Source organism: Colossoma macropomum, unplaced genomic scaffold (genome assembly GCF_904425465.1).
Source record: "Colossoma macropomum unplaced genomic scaffold, Colossoma_macropomum, whole genome shotgun sequence".
NCBI classification, from domain to species: Eukaryota; Metazoa; Chordata; class Actinopteri; order Characiformes; family Serrasalmidae; genus Colossoma; species Colossoma macropomum.
The window spans coordinates 31,424,734-31,450,927 of NW_023494787.1; the positions used below are offsets into that span (position 1 = coordinate 31,424,734).

The 26,194-nt window shown below is 38.9% G+C and overlaps 1 protein-coding gene across 4 annotated transcripts; it reads right to left on the reverse strand.

Annotated features, from left to right (window-relative positions):
- dync1li1 (dynein, cytoplasmic 1, light intermediate chain 1) lies at positions 1–25,999 on the reverse strand. 4 transcript variants are annotated; one of them, XM_036566929.1, is made up of 14 exons: positions 25,864–25,999; positions 25,588–25,661; positions 24,205–24,321; positions 19,766–19,996; positions 19,236–19,396; positions 18,559–18,652; positions 18,006–18,141; positions 15,332–15,443; positions 15,158–15,217; positions 13,408–13,452; positions 13,145–13,235; positions 7,444–7,575; positions 5,645–5,663; positions 1–2,005 (listed from the first exon to the last, which is right to left on the reverse strand). In XM_036566929.1, the coding sequence occupies exons 1-13, from the start codon at positions 25,965–25,967 to the stop codon at positions 5,656–5,658; spliced, it is 1,365 nt and encodes a 454-aa protein (XP_036422822.1). In that variant the 5' UTR covers positions 25,968–25,999; the 3' UTR covers positions 1–2,005; positions 5,645–5,655. The 4 variants fall into 4 exon arrangements, with proteins under 4 accessions (XP_036422822.1, XP_036422821.1, XP_036422820.1 ...); XM_036566928.1 differs by having other exon boundaries at positions 13,115–13,235; XM_036566927.1 differs by lacking the exon at positions 5,645–5,663.
- Between the last annotated feature and the right edge of the window lie 195 nt (positions 26,000–26,194).

Here is a 26,194-nt window from a genome sequence, read left to right on the forward strand (position 1 = left end):
GCCATTCCCAATAAATACAACTTTAATAGAATGCTTACAGACCTGATCCAGAGAAACATCACTACATCTTGTGAAATTACAGGACCTTGTTATTGTAGTTTTTTTTTTCCTTTTTTTTTTTGTTTTAAATTTTCCTCCTTTAGCTCCCCTGTCCACCCAAAAGTTTAACATGAATGACTGTACATTCTCACAGGAGAGGGTGACCTTTGACCTCACATGCCCTGCCACATCTACCTCCTCCTCCCCGCCCCCTTCTGACTGACTTCAGTAACTTTCTCTAGACTCTACAGACAACATCGCCTAGCTTCCACCTGAACTACAACTACACTACAGACCACCTCTTTCTTAACACACACAACCGCACGCCCACAGAGTTAGGCAGACACACAAACACCAGGGCTAGTGTACAGAGAGTAATACTGATCACATTTGCATGAGTTGTAGTGCATCCGTCAGTAAAGGACTGAAGTCTAACGAAGGGAGAAAACACACATCACTCACGTATCAAAGCTCATTAGAAAATATAAAAACAAAAAAAAAGTACATTTGTACAAGAAACATGGTTGCCAGTTCTAAAATCATGTGCACTATAGATCATCCATAATTTGTAGAGTTACTTCATGAACTAGGCACGCCCTCTGCTGTGCCACAGTGGAAATGCACCACATGACCCTAAATAAGCTGTCTGCCTTGACTATATTTAGTATTCTGATTGACTTCTGGTGTACTGGCCAGAGTTCTAACGCTCACCCGTAGTGCAACATTAAGAGGTTTTTACTGTCATCGAGAAATTAAAGGTATGCACAGGTGTTCTCCTGCCACTTGATTTGCTTGGTATATTAGGAGGTATGTTAAGGTGCCAAGAATCTCGACATTGCCTTTAACAGGCAATCACCCGTTGAAATGTGTTCGGAAGCTCTAATTGCTATGAATGTTCTAGTACTGTAAACACATAGTCAAAAGCCTCATAAACTGTCCCAAGACTGGATTAGAATGCTGAGCTTTGCAGCACTAAAAAGGAATCGTCATGAAAAATTCCTGTTTAAGTTCATGTAAACAAAACACTAGCTTCAAAAAAAAAATTAGACTTCAAAATAACTGACCTGGCAATAGCATAGTCACAAAGTAAAGCCTCTGTGAAAGTCCTATGATTAACCAAAAAAAAAAAGGGAAGCCCAGTGGAGATTTGTTTGTGTCTGCGCAAACGTGTAGTGTACTAAGGCTATCCAATGAAAACAGCTGTACATGGTGACCACGCCTATGCTTTCTGATGTCATAAAGCACTCAGGCTAGGCCACACCGCTCTCTATGGCAAAAACATGACGCTTCCCTTCTTTGTCCAGATTGTTTTTAAGATATCTAGATATTCTAGAAATGTGCGCTTGTTTATAACGTCAAGGGACAACAATCATGAAGGGACAGATTAACCCCGTCACTTAAAATATTACTGCAACAAAAAAACAAAACAAAAAACCTCACATTCATCAGAAACGCAAACCCCATCCTTCCTCTCTACACTTAACATAGTCCTAAATCTCTCTGCTTCCCTTAGAACCTGCTAACTTTCACTGTCTTGTTTTACATATCTGACTAACCCAATCCAACAGCACCACTCTTTCTCACTCTCTTCACACAGATACATGAGCAGTGTGTGTGTGTTTGTGTTTGTGTGTGCACGTGTATACAGAAACAGACATAGCCAGGCAATCCGCCCAACATGCAGTCTGGAGTCACTGGCCTTAAGGGGAGTATTTCAACTTCCCCTCTGAAGGAGTGGTGGTGAGATGGACAGGGGAGAGGTCAGGAAGAGAGGACAGGTGGAAGAAGGGAGGCAAATTTTGAGGGGGCGGAGAGTACAGGGGCGGGGTGTGACAGTGAGTAATCCTGCTTCTTGTTCAGGATTCGTCGTTTTCAGCAGGGGGCGTGGTTGCGGAGGAATCCAGGTCCGATTTGTTGGAAATTCGGTCCAGCTCCGCCTGGACGTCCGTCAACCCCAACTTAGAGCCTGGAAACAGAAAGCATTTGCCCACTGTTACCATGGCTACGATGCAGACACAAGCCTGAGTGCTATCCTGATAGGTGGGGCTTAAGACCTCTTTATGCATCTGCAAATTCAAACTACTTTAAGATTCTCAAAGATGTGCAGTTGCTTTGGCAACAGAAGATGTTAAAGTGGTATTTTCCCCTATTTAAATAATATTTTAAATTTAAATAATATTACACGTTCTCCAAGTGTGGTTGTATTTTGAATTCCTTTCTCTGGTTCTGTAGATGTGAGATGTCCAGAAGTACACTATACATCCAAAAGTGTCCAGACATCTAATTAATGAATTCAGCTACTTTCAGGTTCAGCCATTGCTGACACAGTGTTACTTGTTACACAATGCAACTCGTTACAAAGCACAGCCCATATAAAGCAGAAACAACCACAGAATGGTTGACTAGTTCATATGCCCTAATTTATAATGCCTAATGGATTTGACAGCTTTACCTAATCACAAATCACTGCTGTAAAGACTAAAGGTTAGCAAACATTTTTACCAGAATGATGACCTACTCTCAATTACTCTGAATTTACTAGAAGCATAAAAAGGCCTTTATCTGTCAAAATCACGTCATTAAAGAACATATTAGTAAAGGTAAAACTGCAAAAGAACACAGCGCCATTCATACAACCTCAAGTTAGAGAGCAGCATAATCTGAAACCCCTTAGATGTTAAAGTCTACTCTGCTGTGATAAAAGGAGATTTTTTAAGACTGCGATTTAAAAAAATAAATAAATACAAATGTGTTACAGAGGCAGAAAACAAAGTAATGGACAGCAGAGCAAAACATATATGATGGAGCGAGAAAAGACAGAAGATATTATTTATTATTATGAGTAATCAAACAGAGACGTGTTTACAAAGAACACTGGTGGGCTTGAAACAAGCAACACAGAGGACATGCAGACAATAATATCTATGCATACATCAGTTATACTTATCCATGAACAGAAATGTTCATATGTTTATGATGTTTAAGATGCACTGAATATGGAAGGCGTGTGGTGTGAACATTCGGGTACTACATACACAAGCTATGGTTTGCAGTGATGTCACCAACTGGCAACTTTCATGCACAAAATGTCTCCGTTCAGCTGGTTGGATTGTATTAAAACAAATGTATTTAAAATAACAATAATAATCATCACTTAAAATTATTTTCTGACTTTCACAGCATTTGTAGTATCTGATACTGATGGGATTTCCTAAATGTTATTTTTTATTTTTTTTTGGAATCAGCATTTTTGTGCCTTTTTACAAGATAGGCAGCCCATTAATTTTCTCATCATTGCTGACAAGATAGCCAGATAATCAAAAGTCCAGTGTATGGTAGAACATCATGAAAGATGAAAATACTTCATCAAAAGTTAATAAAATACTGTGAATGAGCCAGAAAATAAAGTACTGATGCACAAACAACAGAAACTCCTATTAATGAATACAGGGGGAAATAAGCCATGCCAAATTCATACTGCCAAACCTGAGGCCATATACATAACAGTGACTGCCCAGGTTGGGTGTGGTTATGTACATCACTGGCCACTTCATTAGGTACACTCACCATTACACTCACTATACAGGTGAATTTTGTAGTTCTACAATTGTAGTCCATCTGTTTCTCGGGAAAATAGTCTTTCTTTACCTGGTTACTCAATAATCAGGACCCCCGCAGGAACATCACAGAGCAGGTATTATGGGTGGTGGATTTTTGTCAGCACTTAAGTCACACCGATGACACATAAACTGTGCAGCAACAGGTGAGCTTTCATCTTTTAACTTCATATATATAAGGTGTACTCAGAACGCAGGTGTGACTAAATAGAGTGGACAGTAAGTTTAAAAACTCCACTCAGTGCAACACCCATTAACATGTCCATACCACATCAGTGCCACTGCAGGGCAGAGAATGATCCACCACCCAAATAATACCTGCTCCTGTGGGGATGCTGAACACTGAAGAACAGGGCAAAAGGGAGCTGAGAAATTATGCAGATAAACAGATGAACTATAGTCTGTAACTGTAGAACTACAAAGTGCACCTAGATGGTAAGTGGACCTGACAAAATGAACAATAAGTGTAGACACAATATGGTTAATGGAATAAAGTGACCAGCGAATGTATGTGTGTATACACACTTGTATGTCTACACTTGGGAGGCCTCATAGACACAATGAAGTGAGGCATACTCTCTACTGGCCTACACTTAAGAATTAAGGGGGGGAAAACTATACAGAGGGAAAAAGGATCCATTTTAGCAGCAGTTATTATTAACCTGTAAGCAGACGTAGTTTAAACAGAACCACTAAACCGCCTTCTTTTTGTGTCACAAACTGTGTTTCTGCATGTAGTTTTTGTGTGATGGAGGCCCGTGTGTTTAGGGAACCCAAATGCAGCCCTCGTTTACCTTGGAAGAAGATGAGAGTGCATCAGCACATTAACGTGAAAACGGATAGAAGCTGTCTCCAGGCTGCTAACATGAAGAGGGGGCGTTGAAAGTTCAAAAACTACACACTTGTCCAGGATTCCCAATTCATTTTTTGACTGGCTTGTCTGCTTAATTCTCCCAAAAAGTTTTGTTGTATCACAGAATCATAGCTCATAACTGCGTATTTCAATGTCAAGTCAAAACGCGGAGCTCCTATGCAAAATGGGTACATGTTGGCAGGTCTGGGTTAGATAAAAGCATCAGGTCAAGATTCAGGTCATGGTTATGGTTAGTTAGGTTTAAGCATAGGAACACAATCAATAGGTCAGGTCAATAATTGATTCTCACAAGTACAGAACATTCAAGTGTGCATATATTTTGAGTGTGTATGTGTGTGTGCGCGTGCACATGTTCATGCTTAGAGGAATTAGTGGTTAGTGTAAGTATGTGAGGTTGTTTGATGTTCCAGATGCACATGAGATTTGCATGAACACACACCTTAACGTGGCCAACATCCCCTGGCTAACACACACGATGAAAGACATTGTTAAACAGGTTAACAATACGAGTTAACAGTGTGAGTTAATGAGGAAAGAATTAATGATTCACTGATGGACACACATTACTTACATATACACGGACATTCACATATACATGGACACACACAAACATCATTAAACACAGGAGAAATAGTGGGTCAAAGGTAAATGGTAGGCACAGGGTATTGTGGGATATAGGTACTTTACCCTTTGACCACTCCCATTAAAAATCAAGCTGCAGTAAGAGGATTAAACATGGGGTGGCCAAGAAAAAATAAACATAAAACGGGGAAAATAAAGTGCACCTAGTCCTGGCATAAGTAAGCGCTGTGTTAGTTTTAGCATTTGTGAGCTAGCGAGTATTACTGTAGATCTTCTTGTATAGCACATTATTCAGAATGTAAGTTTGATTAATTTTATCCAAACACTCAGCGCAACTGTCATTTTGGTCCACATCACTACTCTGTATAAGTCTCAATTCAACAGTGCCAAACATTTATGTGTACAGTAATTAATCTTTAAGTTATTGTAATACTCGTCCTGAAATTATATGGACCCTGACAATCACAGCATGTGTTTGGATGACTGGTTAGGCTGAAACATGCAGTAAGGGTTCTGCCAGTACTTCTTTTACCGTTGTTGATGTCAGAGATCTGGTACGTGGGGATCGATGAGGAGAAGAGGATGATAAGGGGAGGAGGGAGGGATGGGAGGAAGATGGAAAGTATAAGAATAAAAACATAAAGGAAAAACAGAGGACACATTTCAATGATGCTGAACAAGATAAAAACAAAGAAAAAAATGCACATAATGGAGGTGGAAGCTAAAGGGTCACCCCACTATTTTTAATCTTTATCCTCAATGTCAGTCAACCACTACTTTTCAGAAGTCTGCAAACTAGAACATCAAAAAACTGAATAAAAAAAAAACACAATTCAAGCACAATATAACTTGGCAACTGTGAGATGTGAAGACATAAGTAAAAATTACAACAACAATAATTCAGTTGTCAAGATGTAAACAACCTAATTTAGAGTAGTTTGATGCAAAATGCTCCATTCTAAATAAATGTATCCAGTCAGCATTGTTTACAATAGTGGGGATGGAAAGCAGAGGTCTAGAAGCTACCTCATAACACACCATAACAGAAATGATTATGAATATACTGCCTGATGCCTGAGAGACTGTATGAGTATTTTGAAATTTTGGCCTAAACTGTAACACATTCAGGGAGAAGAGGGTGTTTTCAGGCAAAAGAGCAACCAAAAAAAAAAATGTTTTCCCCCCAGACTCCCCCACTAGATTACCATCATTAACATTACATATAAAAACTAAGAAGACATAAGTAGATTCACTGGCTGTGTTGGATAGTAAATAAAATGGCTAGATTTGCATTGTAGACATTGTGACCCTCTATTTCACCACGGCTGTAAAAAAAATCTGAGTTGGTCAGTGTCTCTACAATTAACTATTTCACATTGAAACACAATTTCAACCAGTGAATTATGCAGAAATTTTGAAAACGATTGTGGAATTACCTTTAAAAAGCCTTTTTGGTAAAATATATATTGCCTGACTCTGAAATGCTACCCTAAAGCACGGCTAAAATGCAGTAAAAATATCAAATACACAGACCTATGCAAAAAAAACACCGACAGCAACAAAATAAATGCTGATTTGAATTAAGACAAAGTCCTGAAATGTGCATCATGCTGGACCTACTTAACCAGATGAAAAATGGTGGAGTGTCTCTATAAATTCCACAAATTCATTTCTGAATTTATGATGTGATGAAGAATTTGGTCAAGACTCTCCAGTCACTCTGCAGTTGAACAAAGCAAACCGATGGCCAGATTACAAGGTCACTTTGGGATAAAGGTTGCAGATGTCTACAGTTTCTTTAAAGATCCCCTTAATTCCTCAATATTCAAAATATGTGAGTTTTCATCAGGTTGTAGAGGTTTAGGGCTTATTTTAAGCACAAATAAGGTGCCCTTCCATCTTCTTATAAAAAGCGGTATTGACTGACCTCTCAAAATCACAAAATGTTTCAACTATTTTTGCTTCAGAGTTACTGGGGATTGTTGAATAAATTCTTCCAAGCTGTTTTCCAGCTTAGGAATCACGTGAAATGATGGAATCCGATAATTTAATAAACAGGCTTGGCCAAAGACCAATCTGATGAATTTGTGATAGTATCTACTGTGAAAACAATGAAATATCTGAGCCAAGACTGTTTATAAAAGCAATAACTAAGTAAATAAATATTATATAATATTAATATATAATAATATAATATTATATAAACCCAAAAATAACAGTTACTTTACTTACATTCTTAATAATGTACTTACATTCCTAGACTGAGGAAAGCTGCAAAGGAACATGAAAAAGCCTGTGTTATCATCATAGATGTCATCTTGTGACTCTTACCTGACTTGCGGACTGTTCCAGGAGTGTTGCTCCCTCCCCCTGCGGGCTGGCCACCAGGGCCAGGTGAACCTGCTTTTTTAGTCAGGAGGCTGTTGAAGAAGTTAGCCAGCACGCCCTCGCTGGTCTGACCACCTGCCATCAGGGGAAGACAAACTCGTTCAAGAAACAACACACATTTTACTGTCCAATGCCATCATGTGCTATATATTTATTGAGAAGTATACAGTGTTGAGCTCTATTCATTATGTTACTGACTAAAGCTGTGTCAGATTTCAATAAAATGGCAACTTCTACCTCCACCCAGGCAAGGTTTATTAAGACAGGAAAGAGTTTAAAAACAAATGAATACAATGTTAAAAAGAATTCAGGGCTAAGGACAGGCAGTGAAAATCCTAATACTGACTGCATCTCCCCTAATCCCCGACCCTGAGAGGCAATCTTTTCCTGTAGTCTAAATACTTAAGCAAAGCATTTCTTATTAGAACATCTGCTGAAATCTTGCTATAACACACTAAACCACTATCAAGGCTATAGGAAAAACACCGGCCTTGACTAGATGACTGAGTGGTTCCCACTCCAGTCCTGGGATGCTTTGGCTAGAGGTGGCTAGTGTAGTGATGCAGCGATACCATTTTTTTCAGACCGAGTACCTGGTTTTATTTTAGTACTTGCCACTACTTGTTCATTTTTGTCATAATGAATTACGTACTAAGAACAAAGCAGTTATTAGTGTAAATGACAATGTACCTTAAAAGTTAAATCATTAAAATCTAGTTGATTTAAATGACATTCATCAGCTAGCTAACCTACATCAGTTACCTTGGATCGAGTAAGATTGGGTTTTGTTCTTCTTCACCTCTTAACAACAGTCTCTGTAGCAAAGCGACAGCAGGAATCACATCCAAGGCTAATCTGAGGAGCTCATGTTTCATGCTGTTGAAGTCTTTGTAACTGGTTTTAATAATAATAATAATAATAATAATAATAATAATAATAATTTACATTTAAGTTACATTTATATAGCGCCTTTCACAAACCCAAGGTCGCTTCACATAGCATGGGCAAACAAACAAACCAAAAAAAAAAAATTTCTTAAGCAGTGGAGGAGGAAGAAAAATGCTGATTAAAGAGAAAAGTCTTTAAATCAGATTTGAAGGAGGAGAAAGAAGAGCAGTCCCTGAGGGATTGAGGAAGAGAATTCCAGAGTTTGGGGACCATGGCACTGAAGGACCTCCCTCCCAAAGTGGAAAGTCTGGTGCGTGGGACAGCAAATAAGTTATTACAAGAAGACCTGAGAGAGCGAGAGGGAGTGTAAGAGGTCAGCAGTTCTCTGAGGTAGGGGGGAGCAAGGTTATGCAGGGCTTTGAAAGTGAGTAGTAAAATTTTAAACTTTATATGGGACGGGACCGGTAGCCAGTGTAGCTGAAAGAGAATGGGGTGATGTGAGCTAAACGCTTAGTATGGGTGAGAACTCTAGCTGCAGAGTTCTGAATGTACTGTAGCTTTTGTATAGACTTGACGGGGAGACCAACAAAGAGGGAGTTACAGTAGTCAATACAGGACATAATGAAGGCATGAACCAAAGTTTTTGCATCATTATCGGTCAGGAACGGGCGAAGACGAGCAATGTTACGTAAATGAAAGAATGCAGTCTTAGTGAGGAACTTGATATGCAGATGAAATTTAAGTGATGGGTCGAGTAAAACACCAAGATTTCTAACAACAGGTGCAGGCTTAACGAGCAGGCCATCAACACTAACTGAAAAATTGGATGATTTTGATAGTAAAGGTTTAGAGCCAACCAGTAAGACTTCAGTTTTATCAGTGTTTAGCATGAGAAAGCTATTGTGCATCCAGAGCTTTAAATCAGAAATACAATCGATTAGTGTATTGGGAGGGGAATCTGAGGGTGTGTGTGTACTAAGATATAACTGGATATCATCAGCATAACAGTGAAAGTTAAGGCCATGGCTACGAATGATCAGGCCAAGGGGTGAGATGTAGATTAAGAAAAGTAGGGGTCCAAGAACTGAGCCCTGAGGGACACCACATGTAACAGGAAAGATGGAGGACTTGTATGGACCTAGTGTGATAAACTGCTGTCTGTCTGTAAGATACGACCTGAACCACTGTAAGGCTGTGTCAGTGATACCAATAGAGAAAAGACGAGAAATGAGAACATCATGATTAACAGTATCGAATGCTGCACTTAAGTCAAGGAGAAGAAGAATAATGAGAGAACCACTATCAGCAGACCGGAGAAGATCATTAACTACTCGCAGAAGAGCTGTCTCAGTGCTGTGGTGAGTACGGAAACCAGATTGAAATGGCTCATAGGGGGCATTATCACTGAGAAATGTCTGGAGTTGGGAAGCTCTCTTTCCATTACTTTAGCTAAAAACGGAAGGTGTGAGATGGGTCTGTAATTAGAAAGAGAAGTCGGTTCCAATTCAGGTTTCTTAAGTATAGGAGTAACTGCAGCAGTTTTAAGGGCAGTAGGAACCAAACCAGAAGAGAGACATGAGTTTATCACTGTAGTAATTGGAGTGTTGATTACAGATGAACAGGCCTTGAGTAGAGGGGTGGGGGCAGGGTCAAGCTGACAGGAGAAAGCATTAGACTTAGACAGAAAAGGAGTCAACAGGTGAGAAACAAGTTAGCTTTGTGTCCAAAGTAGGAAAAATCAGTAAAGGCGAATGACTGAGAAGTAGAAGGAAAGAAACTATAGATCTGATTAATTTTCTTTTCAAAGGAATATAGAAAAGCCTGACACTGCTCAGCTAAATGGGGGCACGCTGACACAGGAGGATGGAGGAGTTTGTTAACAGTTCGAAAGAGTGTTTTCGACCTAGATTTTAGCATTATTTATGATGGAGGAGTAGTAGTTGGAGCGGGCAGTATTAAGGGCATCCCTATACTTGTGGATGTGTTGACTGTAAAGTAGAGAGTGGACACTAAGGCCAGTTTTTTTTATAAAGGTGCTCAAGACGCCGCCCAATGGCCTTCAGTACCCTTAGTTCAGGGATGAACCAAGGACACGAGCGGGTGGCAGGGACAAGTCTATTCTTAAAAGGGGCTAAATAATTAAGAACCCAGAGACAGTGTCATTATAAAGGCAAACCATACTTTCAGGGGACGATAGGTTATGTAGGTCAGACAGGGCTGAAGACTGAAGAGAAGCAGCAAACAGATTGATTGTTTTGCCTAAAGTCAGATGTACACTGTGCAATTTTTCGCAATATTGTTCCTTGGTGACTCACACTGTACAAAGACGCCTCGTCCACGCTGTGTGAAATGAAACTCTGTCTACAGACAATTTCAAATAAAGCTGTTTCATTTAAAATAACATGTTGTCCACCGGAGTACCAGGCAAATGCGCTGAGAAACTGAGCTACAGCAGCTCTGCTAACTACTAAAACCAGGCAATAAAGTACACAGTAAGACTTTACGGTCTCTCTACAGCCTATTTTACATAAAAAATTACCGTAATAATGCTTATATCTCGCTATTCTATTCAGTCAGCATACGACTTTGTCGCCTCCACTTTGCTAGCCTACGTAGTCACACATATTGGGGAAATGGTTGTGCTGTGTGTGTTTACAAAAGGGCCAAAAATTGCATGTGTGTGTCTGGCGGGAGTATGCTAAGGCACAGTGACTGAAGGCTTTGAGTCTGACCACAACAGTCCGTAACACCTTTCTGTGGGAACCTACATCACTGCCAGCTTAAGTCATTTGTTTATTAGTGCAGCAGTCGTACACTCGGCTGAAGTCACATGGTATCAGGTAAGGCAAGGTAAGGCCTTGCCATGTCTGGTATCAGATGTTGGTATTGTTGTATTTTTGTGAGTACAAGTACAAATGACCATGGTATCAAGCCAATACCCGATACCAGTATCAGAATCAATGAATCTCTAGCCAAGTGTCTTTGACTGGCTGGGGGTCTCTGAGAACTGGTATGGGAACCACACCTGAGACATCCAAATAAATAGAACGGAGCAGTATTTTTTTCACCTAATCTCTATCTGCAGCACCTCTTTAGTACAGTTGATTAACTTTGACATATTTTTCTGAATTTAGAAAACAAAGAAAAAAAACATACATATATAATAGAAAACATACACATACAATGGGCACTTGCTGAATTTCTTGAAAAGTTTGAAATATGTGCCTGCACTCTTAATAATAAGAGGTTCTTGCAAATGTTTGCAAATGAGGTATGTACCTATGAGGAACATTTTTAAGCTTTAAAAAGCCTACAATAATTTTACAAACATATTTTACAATAAGTTTTTTTTTTTTTCAAAACGATACATCCAAGCCAAGAGGGTATGTAATGCAAATTTGAAACTACAACTGTTACTCTCTAGTAACAAAGTCTGTTGAGACAGACATAGGAAAATGTCTTATCATTTTAACATCTGAACACTGTACAACAAGTTATAAAAAAAAAAAAAACAAAAAAAAACACACAACTGTGTTAAATTTTGCCCTAACAAAACATTAAGGTTGCCCTGGCACCATGTGAGATCTGGCAAGAGCCTGTTAAACTCCAGCAGCACCATCATGGTGGTAACAGATTATTAACTTTCCAGAAGAGAGAAATTGTAATCCTGTCTCTGGAGAACAAATTATACAGCTCTACACTTAAGAACGTACAACTTAAGGCTGCCTGAACATCACTGACGGAACTCTGCAACTGCCCAAGAGCTTATTTTTAAGGCAAATTTCTCAAAATTTTATAATTCAACATTTAAATGTAAACAAAGTCATTGAAAGCAGTTTAATGTGAAATGCGCCATTCTAGAGAAACAGAGTGGTGGTAACAGGAACCACACATTTGAAGAGCTTAATGCTTCTGAAAGCTCCCTCACCGAAAGTTATATGAAATGGTTATGGATACACTGTCTGATGGCACGGACGCTGTTTTACATTTGTTTTGATATCAGGTACTGACCTAAATCATATTTTTCAGGCAAAGCAGTGCTCAAAAAGAACCTTTTCCCCCCCCAGGTTTACCCTGTTTGTCATCATCAGCTTTACACATAAAACTCAGACATGTGTGGGTCATTTTGGATAGTACATAAAATGGCTATATCTATATTGTAGATATCACAACCCCTGGTTCTTTTCACCATCACTGTAAAGTTTCTCTACAAATAAAACATATCACATTAACCACTCTGAATGACTCATCCCAACCACTGAATTAGAGAGACGTTAAAAATCAATGGAATTCTCTTTTCAATATGTTTAGAGTCAACAGGTTTTCCGTTCTTTTCTAAATATAGGGAAACTCAATGAAAATATTTGTGATAATCAACCATATAGGTACAGCAGATAGAGATCAGTGGCATATTCCTTTTAAATTTACTCATAGTTTAAAGCTGAGTAGGTGAAGACAATGAGTTTGGGAGAAGGCGATAAGAGAGTTAGTAGCTTAATAAAAGCAGAGCCAGAGAGCAGTGGAGTTAGGTTCCAGGACTAAAGAGAGGTGTGATCCCAGGAGCACTGGTCCAGACATTTGGTGCAGGACAGATGGAGCCAAGGAGAGAGAGAGAGAGAAAGAGAGAGAGGAAAAGGACAGAGAAGAAACAGAGGAGAAAGACAAAGAGGGAGAGCAAGAGAGCAGAAGAGAGCATGCATCCTGAATGGATGGCTCTCATACACACCTTTCATGTTGGGATCAATCTTCTTGGTACCTGATTGCATGGGCATGACGTTGGCCACGTTAGCAGCCGCTGAGCGGTTAGTTGTCCTTGGAGAGCCTGTTGGAACCCTGTTTGAGGCGTCCTAATGCACACACACAAACATACAAATATTACAGACCACTAAACTCATAATTACTTTCAGCATAACTAAGAGTTTCATTAGCAAAGACAATAGAACAAAGAAAAGTCAGAGCTTCTCAGACTCTTAAGGGTGAATTAAACTTTTAATGAAGTTTTTGGAGGGGAAAACTTACCACTGGCCTTCCTGCAGTAACCGGAGGCTGTTTGGATAACAGTGTCTAAAACACACATTAGAAACAGAAAAAAAAAAATGATGTTTAAGATTCTTACTGCACCTGCTAGGGATGCAAATTTTGTCAAATTCTTTCTACCAATAACCGAGAGTCATTATTCACCATCAATTATCAATTGTTAACCAGCAAACCTAAAATTGAGGATGCGACCTATGAAAATATTAATTTTAAAACGGTTAGTTTCAGCTGTGAAATCTGATTGGCTGAACCCAACCTGATTGGCTTTGGTTTGAAACCAAAAAGTAGGCAAAATGCCTGGAATATACAATGATGGACTGCTAAAAGTTCTAAAGTTTCACTCATTATTGATCACTCATTATCAATCATTACTAGTGCAAGGTAAAATGAACATAAATGTCATGACCACAGCTACCTATGGCACCATGTCCTTCTCTACATTTTTGTACACCCATTCACTTTCTCTTGGAGAACATGGATGAAACAGTTGTCTGCTTTCCAAATGGTATATCATTGCAGTTATGCTATCACACTGCCTACTGTGTCCTTCACGTATAAAGTTAAAAGCGCTCCTCAACTTAAATGATAAACCCACCTACTCCACCAAGGAATGGTTATTTATTGAAAACTTTTTTGGCAGTTAGTGGTTAATTGTTTACACCCCTAGCATCTACAGAATCTCTGTAAATTTCCCAGCATCATTCACCTGCAGCCTGGGAGACGCAAAAGCAGTTTTATAACTGTGCATGCTGTGGTTTGAGACTTGTCCTATCTAAAAGTGCTTACAGAAGCACTGGAGACCCAGCAGTGTTTCTAGGCCTGCATTGTGAGTTCAAGACAGTTTAGCTTTGCTTAGCTCAGACACCAAAGAGTCCACTAGCACTTACAAAAAAAAAACACTTTAAAATTATTAATTTGATATTTTCTCATTCATTTATTCATAATTAATACAGTCTTACATTAAGTTAATAAAGACATTTTTAGGCTTAAAGTAATAGTTTGGACAAAAATCTAATTAACACAATTTCCCACAATTTTCCCTAAATGTACTTAATGCATCAGGATATGTTCGGAGTCTGAGGGTTGCTAATTTAGTTTTGTACTGGAGCCATAAGGCTAATGTAGCTCACAAGAAATGGAATTAGCATCATGCAAACAGCTAACTATCCTAAACTGCACTGAGTTGTTAAATAACTTCAAATAGCTAAAAACAGCAGTAACAGCCAGAAGCTGGAACTTTTGACACTGACTTTTGTCTATTTTTTACAGATGACCACTTGCCATTTTATTTAAATTCCAGGTTTTCCCCATCAATACTTTTCTACCGTTTTCTCATCATAGTAACGACAGAAGCAACATCGCAAAGAAAGCATCACATTATGTAAAATTACACACTATAACTACAGCACACCCAGAAATGGTAGGTCTAAAAATGGTACGTCTTCAGGAATGTCAATGGTGCAATTCAGACTGAATATGAGCCTGTGATGGTTTAAAGACACCTGAGAACTGTCTGGAAATATCAGCAGGAACATCCTGACCATTTAAAGCAGAAGGCTAGATCTAAGTTATATCCTTTGGTTCAGTTTCAGTTAAAACAAATGTATGAAAAATAACGACTGTGGTTGGCACAGAAAAAGCACAACCAGCTTTTTCACACCAAGAAAACAAAAAGACAATAAACCACGCATGGCGAAACATGCTTGCTTGACATGCTTTGGATAACCCTTACCTGCAATTTTACAAGAAACACTTGGTCATCTTCTGCTTGAATTTCCTTCTCATGTACAAACTGGAAGGCAGAATCACACATTATTTAAATACTAGCCAAAGACAAACAACATCGAAAATAAACATTGGACATGATCAGTCAGTAAATGTGTGGACAAATCTGTGACTGTCTCACCTTTCTAATTGGTGGCTTCACTATTACATCTTCAAAGTTATCGTCTGCTTTTACTGTCTGGAAATTTTCATGTAGAATGGCAATCTTTTTTTCGTTGTCCCATCCCGACGGACTAAAAAGGAATAATCGGAGGTCACTCAAAGTTCTGCATTACTCTAAAGCCAAAGAAGATCAATTCTTGTTGACATACTAGAGCCCTCCTGAATACACTGGATGGCCAATAAAAGGTTCGGCCTGCTGGTCAAGGATTAAGCCTAGTGCTGGACTACATTTTCCTTTCAGTGGAGAATCTCTATTCAGAAAGCTGTGTAGCCCAGGACTAGGCACAAGCCCTGTCTGAGAAACTGACCCATTATTAACCAATACTGACAACCTACAGTTTATGCGTATCAATGAAAATATTGCAAATAATGCTCAGTTAATTTGTGTCTATTCTGATCGTGACACCGACAGGATTCAATCTCATGATCTCCTGATGATATTGTGAAACTTCAGCGCGCTACCTTGAGTAATCAATTTTTTTTTCTTTAGCTAGTCTTTGACAAGTGTAGACTCTCCACTTGTATACAGGTGTGCAACAAACAACTGAACCATGGGACCTTCAAAAGTCATGGGTCTTAGGGTGTTTTCACATTTTTGGGGTTGTGTGATTAGTCCTTTTTGTAGCATGGAATGCATGGCTAAAAACCTTCTCATACGAGAATGGCTCCTTGTTTGCAGGTGCTCATGTACAGTGAAATGCCATGTATCCAAAAAGTGCTGTTCTTTGCCGCTTGAGTGTTTCTATCCAAGGAAAATAATAAAAAACAGAAAAAGGATAAAGCTAATAATGCCTACTATTTTGCAAACCTGCAAACAGAAAATTGACATACGAAACTGCGCAATCGATCCACAGTACGGAGGGAATTCTTGTGTGTGAGAGCAAACCAGTGATAATGAGCCCCTCCCCAAAACAAGCCCAGAATTGGTCTTGGGTGCGGACTCAAGTGTTTCTGACAAGTGTGAAAACACCCTTAGTCCGCTTCCAAAGGAACCCTGGATTAGTTTGCTGCTGGTTGGGCTGCATGTTTATGACAGTTCATGCAAAAAATTAAAAAAAATTTTTAAAAAAAATTATTAAAATATTGATCGATTAATATCGACAATGAAAGTAAAAACGAAGTGATTGTATCCACACATATTATGAAATATTTCATTTTTGTTATTTAATTATGCGTTTTTGCTTTTTTTTTTTGCTTCTGCTTTTTTTATTTTAGTTTTTAAAAACCTGATAATTGAGAACATTTGACAGATCACAGTTGACAACTAATAATCAAATCAGTGAGTAAAACACTTTACCTAAAACAATTGTAATATATAAAAGTAGGGGTGCGGGAAAAAATCGATTCTTAGATGCATCCCGATGCGGACGTGAACGATTCTGAATCGATTCACAAATGTCAAAAATCGATTTTCTAAATATTTAATTTATAACGTAATGTTGACGGAACGCAAAGGGCGGAACTTGGAAGTGTGGAAGTGCAGCACCTGGACAGTCTGTGGCGGCAACATAACAAAAACACTACTGGATGAGCGAGAAATCCGACGGGCTCCCTCTGCATTAAAAGCCAGGTTAAGTCATGAGTCACAACACAAATGAAAAGAAGAGCCATTTTGTCCTTTCAACAAAAAAACAAACCAGCTTGGGAGCCGCAACATTTAATGTCCAGTATGTCTCAGTATGTGATAATGTTCTAGTATAGACTAAAAAATATAAACGAGTGCGCAGATTTGCTTTAAGCTTCGCCTACAGCCGCTTACTCCCATCTCTGCCAGAAAACTTTTCCTCAGAAGTAGATCAGTTAAATGTCTCTCAACGTTCTATTGTTTTACGAGGCTGAAGTCGCTTCTTATTCTCCAGCTTCTTGTTCGAATTTTCCCGTTCCACTTTAAATTCTGAGGCGCCGAATGTAAATGCGGCACGATTTAAGGTGGAACGGGAGAATTTGAAAGAGAAGCTGACTTCAGCTTTGCCACTTTTTAGTGTTTGACAGTCTCTCGTTGCAGATTTAACGTACCAGGAAACCAACTGCAGTGCTTATAAATGCGAATAACGCATCGTTGCTAGGTGACCTGCAGTCTGCATGCCGGTTCTCAGTCGTGAAACAGGGCTTTCGCGCTATGTTTCACACGTCCCGTCTCAAAGATAGTTTACTGACACAGCGACCCCCCCGTCTCTACAACGAGACCAAAACCAAAGTTATAAAATCACTAAAGAAAACGGGTAGAATAGCTGTAACATGTGCTGCGTGGACATCCATCACCACTGGATCTTATTTCACCGTAACTGCGCATTTTATCGCAGATGAGTAGCAGCAGCTTCTCGTGCTCCAAACAAAAGCAGTGAATAAGAGCCTTCCAGTTCACTTGCCACATCACTTCCATTTGTTTTATTAAAAAGGATATTGGAAGTAAATTCATTATGGATCATTACAAATACTTTGCTTTAAAAGTACCAGGTATTGGTATCAGGCACAAAAGTTCCATTTCAGTCAGGCCCTATTACATGCACATACAGCTGCTGTATGGGATGTTTAAATCTCAAAATAATTCAAAATGTCTTAACTTTTAATTTTATTTATATCAGTTTTACTTATCCCAGACACCTGTATATTACAAGAGATGAAGCACTTACATAAACACTGAATCCTTCTCCACCACCTGGGCGGGGAAGTTGAATGGAAAGCCATATAACCTGTGCACGAGGTATTTATATAACAAGTCTAGATTTTTATTCTCCTTCATGGATGTGTAGAGTAGTCCTGCTCCATCTGAATGGCGACGTGTCAAGGGGCAATCAACCTTATAACTTTGATCATAAAGCTTGCAGTATTTTCAGGAATTTATTCTCAGCTGTGGTGATTCTGTCTCATTGGATTATGTTACCATCTGAAACAGCACATTGACGCTTAAGGAATTAATATATTACCTAAAACTTGTCTGTTGCCCTGACACAAAAATGACACAGATAATGCATTTGGCAAATCAATCTCTGTGCTAACACTGTAAATACAAGCAACGCTGTAGCACAACTTTGAAATCAGGGCAGTGGGAGTGTGCAATTATCTGACCTATAAAATTCCAATTGCTCTACATAAGCCTACATGTAAACATAACTGTCACCAGACTGCTGTGTCTGAGTGGCAACTGTTTACAGCTATCTCAAAGCATGTGGCTGTGAAGGATACATTGCAGACAGAAGCGCCGGATGTGTGACTGGATGAAGTCTAAGTGCTCATCTCTATAATCGTGCTCCTTCTCCAGAGTGCTGATAGCATCACACTAGCAAACAGAGAGAGAAAGAGAGTGCAAAGCGTAAAGAGAGCCTAATCTATTTAGATTCCCATCACTATTCCAAAATTGCATTCACAGCTATAGTTCTCTGCTGTCTACATACGGTTTATCACGTTTCACTGGACATCAAAGCCATTACACTGTAGTGAATGATCTCCATGCTTATTTTGTAAAACTACCCCACTACTACTACTACAAGCCTTGTATAAAAAGCTGGCCATTGTGAAAAAATTTGCGCAAAATAACATTAGGCGTCATTCACCATTATCTTCATAAGTTTTTTCTTGTGCTTGAGAAAGATCCTAAGAAAAAGTCAAGTGTGCACAGATTCTGCTTTTACCTAAGAACAAATCCCTAATAAGAAAACACTGCTGTGTGTCAGAATATTTGTGAAAACTGCGTAGATGGGTTTAAAGAAGAAATTATTTCTTAAGCACGTTTGGTGAATGAGGCCCATTGTTATCATAAAAATAAAATATACAAAATAACAGTTATACTTACAGGTTCGATTACAATTGGTAGAACTACTACATTAACTGAAACACAGAAAAGGGCTGTTAAAAAGTCCTACCTTAGTGCAGACCACCACTAAAGGAATGCCTAAGTTGTGTGTAAATGTGTTGTCCCCCAGGGGCAGAACAATGCTCTCCTCCTCCGACTCAGGATTTCTCCTCTGGGGCACGGCTTCCAGATCACTGCCTGGCTCTACATACTCCTGGAACTCCTTCACCACTATACACCCAGAAAAACAGCAGAAAATCACAGTACGTTAAATAAAAGCGCAAGACAGATATGTTTTTTGACTGACAATTCTGGCTGGTATTGGCCTTCAAAACTTTAGTATGTCAAAACTGGATTTTTAAAACAATGTGCCAGTAAAAAACAGGCACAGCTGACTTTTTGTCAATTTTATCACATATTTTTGATCGCTATGTTAAAGGAGTTAAAGCATTAGAGTAATCAACCAATCACCACAACCCAATTTAAGCAATCTAAGCTCATATTAATGACTTATCAGAAGAGAACTGAATTGATATTTTTTAATGGATGCTGCAACGCACTTACACAGTTTAACCAGCACCCAAACAAATACACACTTACATCTGTGCTCCAGCTCTCTCATGGTCTCAGGAGGCACTCGCAGTTTGTCCAGGTAGTCCCTCACCACGCTCGCCCATTTCTGCAGAGAGTCTAGGGCCAGCCAGGGCCGGGACAGATCCACCACGAACAAGGCCAGAGAGTCAGCCAGGTTATCCACAGAAAGAACAAACTTCTGCAGGCCTTTGTGATACAGATCCCCATCCAGCACCCACGCGTTACACCGTGCATGGTCTGCAAAATACAATACGATGTGTTTATTAAATCTGACATGGATAAATTTTGGTTGGTTTAACTGATGTCATTACAACAGAATGTATGTAAGGGTAAAATGTTGTATTATTAATAAAGGACAATTACAACACTGACAGATTAGAACTGCCTGCAGAAAACTTGGATGTTTAAATCATTAATGTGTTGTGCTAAGGCTACATCAAAAATCAACACAAACTTCCAAACTGAAATTCACTTCCAGAGTTTATAGCAAACAACACAATTATGTCAAATATTTTTATGCACTGTAGTACTGCCTTAGGCCTGCAACCCTGATGAATACTGTTATGAATAAACTCACACGCACAAGAGCACTGAAGGCGCTTTGATAACATACTAAGATAAAATAAAAACTATGATATTCATTTCACTTTATTAGTTTTTGTCATAGAATTATGAACATTTAAAAGCACTGTTCAATGTAGGTTAAATAAGACTTTTTACCCACACAGGCTGTTACCCTGCTAATTGTGGTTTACTTTCATTTTCACACACTAGGTTTAGCATACACACAGACATTTGAAGCTTATAAGACATTCAAACAATACATTCTTTATTTTGTACACTGCAGTTTTAGAACATTGTCAACCCTATAGAGCTACAGAGGTGCCCATTTTCTTGTAAACACGACAGCGGTAGTCTTAGTGGTGTGGTCGAGTGCAATTTTCACAGAAAACAAGTGGCTGCGGCGAACTGGCTGAAGACGATGATCAGTCAGAGTTGGCGCTAATTCTCAAATGTCTGCTTGGTGCATCATGGGTATTAGGGTCAATCTAGGTCAAACTTGGTGTGAATAATCAGAATGTCAAACAAATATTTATGGAAAATTCTGTGATTATCAGGCTTGTTAGCATTAAGCACAAAAGTATGGCAGTCACTCATGACATTCCATGACCCACTTCAAGATGAAATATAGTAAAATTTTATAAAATGACTCGGAAGTGATTTCAAATATGTGAGAACTTCATAACTATGTTAACACTAAGTTGACTATGCAAAGTAGAGCTGGGAGATATGGCCAAAAATGTTATCACGATAAACAAAATTCATATCATTCGATATCAATACATATCACGCTAAATGTCATATCATTATTTCTTTCAAGTTTGAAGGCTGATTTTTGGTCCTGGGTGGTTAATTGCTGTTTTAAACTATCCTTTATAGTCAGAACTCGACAAACACTCACCAAACAGTGGAACATTTCACAAATCTGTCACGGGAGAGTGGGAGAAAGTGTCTGGTGAGCTGTTTTCACCAGCTGGAAAAGCATGGCTATTTTTGTAATAGTCATAATTTAAGAAAGAAAACAGATTATTTTTAGCTGGTGACGAGCGCTCGGCTATCCCGTTACAAATGACATCACAGTATTCAAACTCCAGCTAGCGACGACTGGATTTCTCTATTCAATTGTAGTAGTTTAAGGGGTGAACCGCAATATATCTAACACCAGACAAACAGAGTCCTCTTTTTAGGTACGTTTAAACTGAAACTGAACTGTCTTGTTTGATCTACAGTATCATCAATTCTCCATGTTGTGCGAGTGACAGAGCGCTGCTTCAACAGCTAGCCTGGAAAGATATCTCTCTCCCGCTCTCCAATGCCTCACAGCTTCCTCAGTTTACTTTCGTTTAAATCAGGGCTGTAATTTACATGAACTCACTTCTTTTTTTCACTTTTGTTGCTTAGGAATGCACTAATACTTAAATATGACTGTCCGAGCGCTGGAACAGCGCTTTAGTTGTGAGGATTGTGATTGTGATTTAACGTATAACTCCGCGTTTCAGCCGTTGCTAAAGACTCATCTTATTTGTGGCCCCCTCCCTCTCTAAATCATGTAGAAAAACTCGGAAGTGCGTCCTTTCCTGGCGACAGCAGAGTAGTGTCGCGTTCCTTGCAGTAGAAAACACCACCAAGGTTTTCGCTAGAACGTGAAGGTGTGAGAATGTTGTATTATATCATTTATTTTATGGTGTATTTTATCATTTATATATCATGTATTATAACATTTATCAAACATGTTGTATCACTCTATCGAGGAAAAGTTATATCGCGATAATTATCGTTATCGTTTTATCGCCCAGCCCTACTGCAAAGTATAAAGATATAACTTACACTATTTGAATTCTATCAGATAAATATGAGAACCAGCCAGAGGCCATGATTTACATCTGTTGCAGTCCTCTAAGCTCCACCCACTAAAGACCAATTGCAATGTGGATACTATATTGTTTATAAAGGTGAACATGCCTATAACAAATGTTTAAGTTTAGATTCTAGCAAATCTTTTGAGACCAGACCAACAAAAATAAAAAACAAGACACTTCTTGGCAAAAGACGTTTTTGCATATTATGCAAAATTCAATCCAAGTTTTTTGCTATAGAATCTGATGAAACTATTTTGACTGTACAACACTGTTTAGAAGATCTGTGTCAAAACGTACAATGTTGTGCTACAGTGCTGCCATCAGGCCACTCAGGGTAACTTCACTGGCCAAAGTGGAGTGGGGGGATACTGCACCTTTCCAGCAAATCTGGTACTGCTCTGCTGCTGATCAGTGGTAAAATAAAATTTACAGACAGATGTACAGACGGACTAATTTTAATAGGTCACTTGCATTTTATGCAATGGAACCTGAGGTTTTGACTGTATGAGTTTATAATAACGCCTCATAATTGTATGCATAGCAGAGGCACAGCTCAGCTCAAATTATCTTATTTATTTGCAATTAAACACTAGCTTCATGTTACTTAAGAGCCAATTCAAGGCTATGACATGATCCCAGATGTTACAACAACGTTTTTAGAAGTTTTTAAAACATCAGTTAAAAAAAAAAAGAAAAAAAGCCTATACATTGGCTATGTTTATGTTTATATTTAGTACTTTCATTTACTCAAACTTTTACAAACACTTCTTCACCCAAGTAAGGTGTTGCAGAGATAAAATGGGAAATGGTGCAGTATTGATTTTGAGTGCCCCAGCGTCTCAGTCTCCCTGAAGCTGTGCCACCTACAGAAGGAGTAACATCTGAGTAAAAGCTCAGATAAACTCAGGCGATGACACAAGAGCAGAGTTCCTTCCTGAAGTCACAGTCTGCAGTACGAGGGCAATATGATGATAAATTACATTAGAATATGCCTTTTTTGAGCAAATCACAGGTATTGTCATTACTTTTAGAACACTGAACAATTGCATGTATATAAACACAGACTAATTATAGAGATTATATTATTATTATTATTAATAAAATTAAGCCTGTCTTGTCTTTTTTATTGCTTATTTTTTGCAAAAAATATTTGATATGCAGTTTCATAGCCTTTTTTTCCATTTTATTTTTAAAGGTGGCTGTTTTGCTGAAGCATTTTAGCCATTCCAACCTGTTTACAAACCTTAGAAAAACAGATCGGTGTCATACAAGTTGTGCATTGTGAAAAGTCTTCAAGTATTGTGATAATATATTTTTACCATATTGCACATGTTTAGTCTCTAGTGACATCATGAGGAAAACAATGTGCCAATACATAATACTATACACATCTAAATCATATAAAGACATCTACCTGTTTTAGAAATACATTTTAAAGGACCCACATCTTGGAAAACTAAATGGTTCTCTTTTTTTATAACAATAACAGTGTTTGATGTAGTATAAAAACACTGCTAAAGCTTTAAAATGGACCGTTCACTCTCTAGCCCACACAGTCCATATATGAAAACTAAACAGCCCATTATGAATTCACGGTTTTTTGTGATATCACAGAAAACAACCTATTTACATATACCTGCCTATTAAGCCTACAGCAGCTTAGCTCCATCCATTCAAGTTATGAATGTTTCAGCCCAGACAGCTTTTTAAATGAAATACAATGCAGGCCAACCAATCAGAAGAGTCTACTTACATATATTAGCCTTAAATGCACGGTCACAAATACAGCCTGTTTAATTCTAAGAGATAAAGAGTGGTTGAAAATTTGTTCAGGTAAAAATAAATTACAACTGTTTTTGGTACATAAAGCCACCCAATCTTTATAAGCGGACCTCAAGGTGAAAGATAAAGTACAACAAAAATGTAGGTTGGACTAGGCACCCAAAAGCCACCAAAAACCTTTGCCTGTGAGCCTTGTGTAGGTACTGGCACCATTTGTAAATGCTATCCAGTCACTGTTCTTACCATCTACGTCCTCGTCATGCACGTTAAAGTATAGATATTCCAAGCCTCGACCCTTCATGTATTCCTCCACACCCTGCAGTCTGGCCACCAGGGTAGTCTTACCGGATCCCACTTCACCTGTAAACACATTCATATATATTTTGGGTTTAAGGACAGATTTATTATCACATTTGACCTAAGCTCAGCCTCATGTATTTACTGGCTCCAACTCCATAGCAGCTCTATACTCACAGTTTCATGAAAACATTAGTTGACACACATACACTGTTAGAAATAAAGGTTCTATGCAGGTACATTTTTGTTCATCAAGATACAAACAATGTAAATGCACCCTCGAAGTACAACAGTGGTTTTAAGGTACAATTGTGTGCCTTAAATAAGTTTTTTTTCCCAGTGGAAAAGTACATATTTTTACCTTTTTATAACCTAATGGTTTAGAACAGAGCAATAGAATAAAAAGCCTGGAGAGGAGATGGGTTGTGTGGAGTCAATACAACTTAGAAAATAAGATTTCAATGCATTATGGAATTGTATATGAATTATGTTCCCTGACTACCCTTGAGGGTACCACACCAGTGACAAGAGGAGTACTGCCCCAGTAACAAATCTGTTTTTTTTCTGAGAGTGTATAGGCTACTATCAAATATAATAATAATAATAATAATAATAATAATAATAATGTTTATATTGTTATTATTATTATAACAAAACAAATATTATTAAATGTGTTTATAGTTTTTGGGAAATATGATTAATAATTATTATTTTTGCAACTATTTTGTCATTATTTGTAATTTAAAAAAAAATTTAAAGCCCAAAACAAAACAAGCATAAAAAACTGCATAGACACTGAACTGCCCCTTGTGTCCACTGTCCACCTATTAACAGCGTTATGAGCAACTGGGCCGCTACCAGCCCAGTGATAAGCTAATGGCAATGTCTTCTGGTGCGGATTATCTGTCTGGCTGTAAGGGGCCAGAAATTCAAGCCAGAAATTCTCCAGCAGTTACAAAACTGCTCTATATACGAGCCTAGGCCACTCGGCTGGTCAGCCTCGGTCCTCTGCGTCTCGGAGCGCAGTGTTGTCAATGGAGACGGAGATCAATTCAGACAATGATGTGCACACTAGCATAGCGGCTAGCGAGCTTGCAGTAAGGCTGATTGTTAGCTAACTGGCTACGACCATGTTAATGCAAAGAGACAAGGGTCTAGCTGGTGATCAGCTCGGTTTAAAATTGTTAACCAGAATGCAAGTCATACAGTATATCGACAGTTAGAGAACACAACGCAGAGATGAGGGAGGACAGGGAGCCTTTGCCCCAGCAGTCATGAAACAGAATAACAATAAAAACACTGCGGAGGAGAAAAAGGAGAGATACCCACCCATAACCACGACATTCTTCCCCGATGGCAGCTTGGACCGTGAACGCGTTGATACTTCACTCAATATCGATGACCTGAGCGTAGAGAAGCAAAACGGGCGTTGGCAACAAACCCTGTCTTTACACAAAAACACGGCTCGCTGAAGCCGAAGCGTGAGTGGGCACCTGTCTGTCTGGTTGGGCTCGCCGGCTCAACGTCTAACCAACGCGGTTCTGGAGAACCAGTTCACTCAGCTGCCCTGGCTCGCTGTGTAATAAAAACCAAGGCTATGCTTACCATAAATTCTGTCCGTCGTCCTCTTCTGGGTTTTGGTTCTCCGTTGCGCTGTTATTTACAGTTAAGCTAGCGGATAGCAGTGTATTCCTCCCCGCAGTCGCCATCTTCGCAGGCTTGTGACACCCTGCAGAGAGCCCGGATGTAGCGCGGACTCGGCTGGGCGTGGACCCTCAATCACGGTCCGAGCAAAACCTCAGAAAACATCTAACAGCTCTTACGCACGACCTGGCCACAACGTGGCACTTCTGTAAACTCAACCCGTGGGCTTAAATCACAGAGCAGGGCGTTTTTACTGTTGAGGATGAAATGAACATCTAGGCATTCAGAACAA